Source organism: Boleophthalmus pectinirostris, unplaced genomic scaffold (assembly GCF_026225935.1).
Source record: "Boleophthalmus pectinirostris isolate CB_2022bp ecotype Guang Dong unplaced genomic scaffold, ASM2622593v1 HiC_scaffold_1093, whole genome shotgun sequence".
Lineage (NCBI taxonomy): Eukaryota > Metazoa > Chordata > Actinopteri > Gobiiformes > Gobiidae > Boleophthalmus > Boleophthalmus pectinirostris.
The window spans coordinates 17,110-24,170 of NW_026570993.1; the positions used below are offsets into that span (position 1 = coordinate 17,110).

General features: G+C 37.8%; 1 gene segment (V, D, J or C); it reads left to right on the forward strand.

The window, feature by feature from the left end:
* Positions 1–389: 389 nt before the first annotated feature.
* Positions 390–954, forward strand: LOC129411620 (Ig kappa chain V region 3381-like). The segment is given in 2 exon segments: positions 390–537; positions 617–954. Coding segments are annotated over 2 exon segments (486 nt in total).
* The last annotated feature ends 6,107 nt before the right edge of the window (positions 955–7,061 follow it).

Here is a 7,061-nt window from a genome sequence, read left to right on the forward strand (position 1 = left end):
CTCAGAGGTCTCGGTCTTGTCCTGGTCTCAGGACCCTGTGGTCTTGGACTGATCTTAGTCTCGATTAGTGCAGTTTTGAATCCAACACTCCTCCACTCACATCACACATACACTGTTTTCATTCACAGAACAAACACTGCTCTACTCGACTGACACCTACAAACTCACAACCTCATACCTTTGTTTTTGTAAATATGACTACATATTTTGTCAAATTAAAACTGATTTTGGGCAAGTTCAACACAGTGTTGTCTCCAGTATTGTTGTGGTCAGTAGTGGTCAGTAGTGTTCAGTAGTGGTCAGTAGTGGTCAGTAGTGGTCAGTAGTGGTCAGTAGGGGGCAGTAGTGTGAGCTGTGTGTCTGTCTCCTCTGACTGTGTGACTTTGCATATGTGTGCTGCCTCTCTGCTCCAGCCGTTAAGAGCCCAGTGCTGCTCAGTGTGTGTGCGGGCCCTTCAGAGCCACTCCCACACCAACAACACAATGAGCCTGATGTCCCTGCAGCTGTTCCTGCTGGCCCTGGGGCTCCTGGTTCGGGGTGAGGACATCTGGGTCACAGCACTGCTCCTCTGGACACCTGCGGGGTCTGTCTCAATAACTCTTCTTCTGTTTTTCAGGTTCTTCAGGAGAAATCAGCCTGACTCAGACTCCTAAAGCTGCAGCTGTGGACAAAGGAGCCTCTGTTACTCTCAGGTGTCAGACTAGTACAGGAATTTCTAATTATCTGCACTGGTATTTTCAGAAAGGAACAGAACCTCCAAAGCTCCTCATACGTTATGCTACAACTCTTCATGATGGAGTCTCCAGTCGTTTCAGTGGAAGTGGTTCAGGATCTGATTTCACTCTGACCATCAGTGGATTTGAGGCTGAAGATGCAGGAGTTTATTACTGTCAGCAGAGTTACAGCTCACTGATCACACAGAGAAAAAGACTCACAAAAACCTCCTCAGACTGAACTGAAACTGTTCACACTTCACTGAGTTTGACACAGATACTTAACACTCATATTTATTAACTGATCATTTTCTTTTGGCTTTGATTGTGTTTCATTAAAAAACTAAAGACATAAAAAATAAAAATCTCTCTCTTCACACCCTGAAACAAAGATTTGTCCCATTTCCCTGATGAATATATTCTTGGATTTATTCACAGTTTTCAGGATTTATAAACAACAGGGAGTTTGTGCTTGTTGAGTAAGATTCATGTATGAAGCTGTGTTCTGTTCTAAGTGTTTGCAGTGGAAGAGTCTGTTGGGGAGAGTTTGAAGAGTGCAGGTACCTCAGGTGTGGGGAAACCGGAGACTCACTCACCAGTCCTCCCACTCCTACTGATGAGCTGGAGCTTTTGGGGGAACAGGACATGATTTTAAGAAATGACCAGGCTGGCCACGATAGACACATTCACCTGCAGTAATTCTCCTCTGACCTTCTCCTGTTGTGTTCAGGTCAAAACTGACCCATTTACAACTTCAAACACTCATCTGATTGCCTCAAGGCCTTGTGATATCCTCCACACTCTGCACTTGAACATTTAACACTGATCATCTCCTCTTTCAATGAATTTTGAGTGTTTTCATCAACCTTGTTACACCTGTGATGTTCCACACACACACACACACACACACACACACACAACTTGAACAAAAAGTTGGTGATGAAGAGATGCTGGTTATGAGAGAAAATGTCAGTAACCATGGATACGGTTGTGAAAATATTCAGGAGAAATGTTTCAAAGAATTTGACTAGAGAAATGAACAGAAACATGTTCAGTGTTTTGTTGGATAACGGACACAGAATCACTTTGTACTTTTACTTTGTGGCAGAGACTTGAAAAGGACAGAAAATGTTTTGCTGCTGGAGGAGAGTTTGACAAATCACACAGTTCAGTGCTAAATTTAGAAAATGTAAAAAGTGTCACAGGGCAGGAAACAGGTTTTTGATGTGATGAAACTCCACAGGAAATGTACATTAGTTGATCTGCGTCGTTATGACAAACTTTATACAAGTATAATCCACGTTTCAGTGTGGAGGATAAATGTCATGGAGATTATAAATGTCATGTGGAGGAAGAAAAAAAAGGACTCAGAGGAAAAAATCTGTGTGGGTTTTTTTTTGTTTTGCTGCTGCTGTTTAATGATGATTTAATAATAATAATAATAATAATAATAATAATAATCTGTATTTGACGATATATGAATCAATCCATCGTCACATGGTTCATCTTTATCTCTGTTAGACTAAATGTGAGTTGTAAAATGTGATTTGGAGTTTGCTTAACTAAAAAAAAAAGAAACTTATAATACAGATTCATGAAATAATATAAAACAGTTTTGTTTGCACAGAAATGTATTTTAAAATATATGAAACAATATGTAGAAACAGATTGACCGACTTTATATTATTATAAATGTTCAAATATACGAGGAAGTTTGTCCTGGTTTAGTCCTGGTTTAGTCCTGGTTTAGACCTGGTTTAGTCCTGGTTTAGTCCTGGTTTAGTCCTGGTTTAGTCCTGGTTTAGTCCTGGTTTAGTCAGACCTGGTTTAGTCCTGGTTTAGTCCTGGTTTAGTCCTGGTTTAGTCCTGGTTTAGTCAGACCTGGTTTAGTCCTGGTTTAGTCCTGGTTTAGTCCTGGTTTAGTCCTGGTTTAGTCCTGGTTCAGACCTGGTTCAGACCTGGTTTAGTCCTGGTTTAGTCCTGGTTTAGTCCTTGGTTCCCTGGTTCGGTTCCTGGTTTTCCTGGTTCGGGTTCCTGGTTCTGGTTTAGTCCTGGTTCCTCAGTGAGTGCTCAGGTCCCTCTGGTGTTGGGGGTGAGTTCTGGCTTTTTTGGCTTTCAGATTTTATTTGATGAACAGTGGAGGAAATAAGTATTTGATCTGTTGCTGATTTTGTAAGTTTTCCCACTGAAAAAGGAAAGAACAGTTTATAATTTTAATGGTTGATTGATTGATTGATTGATTGTTTTTTATTTGGAGTTTGTGCCTAATCATGTTACTACATGTACACAACAGAAAAACACATGCCCACAACACACACACACACACACACACACACACACACACACACACACACACACACACACACACACACACACACACACACTTGAACAAAAAAGTTGGTGATGAAGAGATGCTGGTTATGAGAGAAAATGTCAGTAACCATGGATACGGTTGTGAAAATATTCAGGAGAAATGTTTCAAAGAATTTGACTAGAGAAATGAACAGAAACATGTTCAGTGTTTTGTTGGATAACGGACACAGAATCACTTTGTACTTTTACTTTGTGGCAGAGACTTGAAAAGGACAGAAAATGTTTTGCTGCTGGAGGAGAGTTTGACAAATCACACAGTTCAGTGCTAAATTTAGAAAATGTAAAAAGTGTCACAGGGCAGGAAACAGGTTTTTGATGTGATGAAACTCCACAGGAAATGTACATTAGTTGATCTGCGTCGTTATGACAAACTTTATACAAGTATAATCCACGTTTCAGTGTGGAGGATAAATGTCATGGAGATTATAAATGTCATGTGGAGGAAGAAAAAAAGGACTCAGAGGAAAAAATCTGTGTGGGTTTTTTGTTTTTTTGCTGCTGCTGCTGTTAATGATGATTTAATAATAATAATAATAATAATAATAATAATAATAATAATAATAATAATCTGTATTTGACGATATATGAATCAATCCATCGTCACATGGTTCATCTTTATCTCTGTTAGACTAAATGTGAGTTGTAAAATGTGATTTGGAGTTTGCTTAACTAAAAAAAAAGAAACTTATAATACAGATTCATGAAATAATATAAAACAGTTTTGTTTGCACAGAAATGTATTTTAAAATATATGAAACAATATGTAGAAACAGATTGACCGACTTTATATTATTATAAATGTTCAAATATACGAGGAAGTTTGTCCTGGTTTAGACCTGGTTTAGTCCTGGTTTAGTCCTGGTTTAGTCCTGGTTTAGTCCTGGTTTAGTCCTGGTTTAGTCCTGGTTTAGTCCTGGTTCAGACCTGGTTCAGACCTGGTTTAGTTCTGGTTTAGACCTGGTTTAGTCCTGGTTCAGACCTGGTTCAGTCCTGGTTTAGTCCTGGTTCAGACCTGGTTTAGTCCTGGTTTAGTCCTGGTTCAGACCTGGTTTAGTTTTTAGTCCTGGTTCAGTCCTGGTTTAGTTTAGTCCTGGTTTTAGTCCTGGTTTAGTCCTGGTTTAGTCCTGGTTTAGTCCTGGTTTAGTCTGGTTTAGTCAACAGTCTGGTTTAAAATGGATTTACATTTTAAAAACAGTAAAACTCAGGCAGAGCGACGTTAAAAAGAGGATATTATATATTTTATATATATTTTATATTAGGATATGATATAAAAATAAAAGTTTGTTTCTGTGTCTCGTGTTTTAACCCTGTTCCTCATCAGAAACACGCCTGAGGAGGTTGGACACGTCGTCCACGTCGGAGGACTTTACTCTTGACACGCTCGCTCCTGATTGGCTCGTTGGTTGCCATGACGACCTGGACCAACGTGAGCGGATGAGCTGTTTCGGAAAGTTTTATATCTGATTTGACGTGTTCGTCTTTACGAGAAAAAACACAAACCATCAAGATAAGAAGGTGTTAAAAAACAGGATGCTCAAAGAGCAGACTCAGGTTCAGACCTGGTTTAGACCTGCTTCAGTCCCAGGTCAGTCTTACTTCAGTCCTGGTTCAGTCCTGGTTCGGTCCTGGTTCAGTCCTGGTTCCCTGGTTCAGTCCTGGTTCGGTCCTGGTTCAGTCCTGGTTCTCGGACATGTTCCTCAGGGTGATGCTCCGGTCCCTCTGGTGTTGGGGTGAGTTCTGGCTTTTTTGGCTTTCAGATTTTATTTGATGAACAGTGGAGGAAATAAGTATTTGATCTGTTGCTGATTTTGTAAGTTTTCCCACTGAAAAAGGAAAGAACAGTTTATAATTTTAATGGTTGATTGATTGATTGGTTTTTATTTGGAGTTTGTGCCAAGAGAGAAACAATAATCATGTTACTACATGTACATTGTAAACAACAGAAAAACACATTTCTCGAAAAGGAGGAAAGAAGAAAAACTTATATGAACCCACCTCTTCTGAACATTGATCACGCAACTTAACAAATATTTACATAGAGCAAAATCAATTACATATTATACAAACAAAATATAATTTTAACACCAAAACTTTTTTTTTCCCCATTTTGTACTGTACATATATATATATATATATATATATATATATATATATATATATATATATATATATATATATATATATACACATACTTTTTTTAAGAGGTTTATTTATTTATTTACTTTTTATTTATTCAGTTTTGTGAAACAAACAAACACAAACCCTGGGGCAGTGTTCTGTTGTTATAAGGATGTAGAAGTCAAGTCTCTTTATGTTTATATTTCAACCATTTTGTCCAGTGTTTCATGAAGAAATGTCCTTTGAGACGTAGAAAAAAAGTCAGTTGTTCCATGGAGAATATTTCTTCTGTAATGTCGAGTCACTGATTCACTGACAGTGGGTTTTTTTTAAGCAGCTTCTTGTTATTGTTTTTTTTTTTTTTTTTTATGTCAAAGTCAGAATCTTAAAAAGGTTCTGTCCCTTTTTCCATCTCCTCTCCAGACAGAAGGTCCAACAAAAATATCTTCAGGTCCTTGGGGACGACATAAGTCAAGATTGTATCTGTTTTTTCAAACACATTATCCCAGAATGATTTTAATTTGATTTTAATTTTGTACATGTATTAAAAATCTGAGAGTGTTTGGTGTTTGAGCGACCGCACCGTCTCCAACAAAGAGAATCTGACCCTTGAGCTCTGGAAGGAATTTGAGGAGTAATAAAGAATCGTATAAAACACTTCCACCTGAATTCCCTCCACATTTTGGAGCGAGTTGGTTTTTGTTGTTTTGCTGCACGTCAAAAGTCAATCATCCTCTGATAAAACAACACGCTGCTCTTCCTCCCATTTAGATTTAACATAAAATGTGTTATTACCCTTTTGTATTTGCAGCCCTTTATAAAGTTTACAGACAGATTTGCTGGGCAGAGTTTTATAAATATATAGAAAAGCAATATTACTGTTGTCATCTTGGTTTATTTCTGTGTTGTAAAAATGACGAACTTGTAAATATCTAAACAAATCTGTGTTTTCCAAGTTGAATTCAGTTTTCAAATTTTCAAACGATTTAAAAGTTTTTCCCTCCACAAACGTTAATCCTTTTTCTTTCCAAGATGAAAAAGTTGAGTCTGTATCACTCGGTTGAAACCTTGAGGAGGAAAAGGGCCAGATCAAGATTCCAACTGCTTTCGACAGATGATATTTTCTAATAACTTCATGTCATGTGAGCAGAGTTTTCTCCACGATAGTTTCTCCTGCTACACACTTTTATTTTTCCTCCTAGTTGTGACGTCAGTGGAGGGTTTCCCAAATTCAACTCTATTTGTTTCCATCCTGCTTCAAAATCAGGAGAACACCAGCAAACTATGTTTCTTAGTTGGGCTGCATAATAATATTCTTTCAGATTAGGGACAGACAAACCTCCACATTCTTTACTAATCTGGAGAGTTTTGAATTTGATCCTTGGTCTGGTACCGGCCCAAATAAATCTCAATATTATCTTGTCTTGGATTGAACTGAGAATCTGAAATTCTAATTGGTAATGACATAAAAAGATAAAGAAATCTTGGCAAAAGGTTGAACTTCACCGCTTCTATTCTTGTGGTAAAATCCAGTGTCAAAGATGACCACCGGGTTCTATCTTTCTGAATTAAATCCATTATTTTACTACAATTGAAGGTAAACAGATTATAAAACTCCTGTGAGATAAAGACTCCCAGATATTTGATTTGTTTTAGTTCTCCAGTTACTTGGAGAGTAGTTGATTGTTAAAACTTGTGTTTTAGTTATATTTATGTCATCAGGATTCTGGAGGTATGTGGAGGTTTGTCACGATGTGCGTTTGGTTTGGTAAATGTGCGAAGGCTAAATCCCACTGCAAAACCAGCAAGAGAATGTGACTCCAGATAGGAACTTGACAAAACAGGTTTTAAAATCCT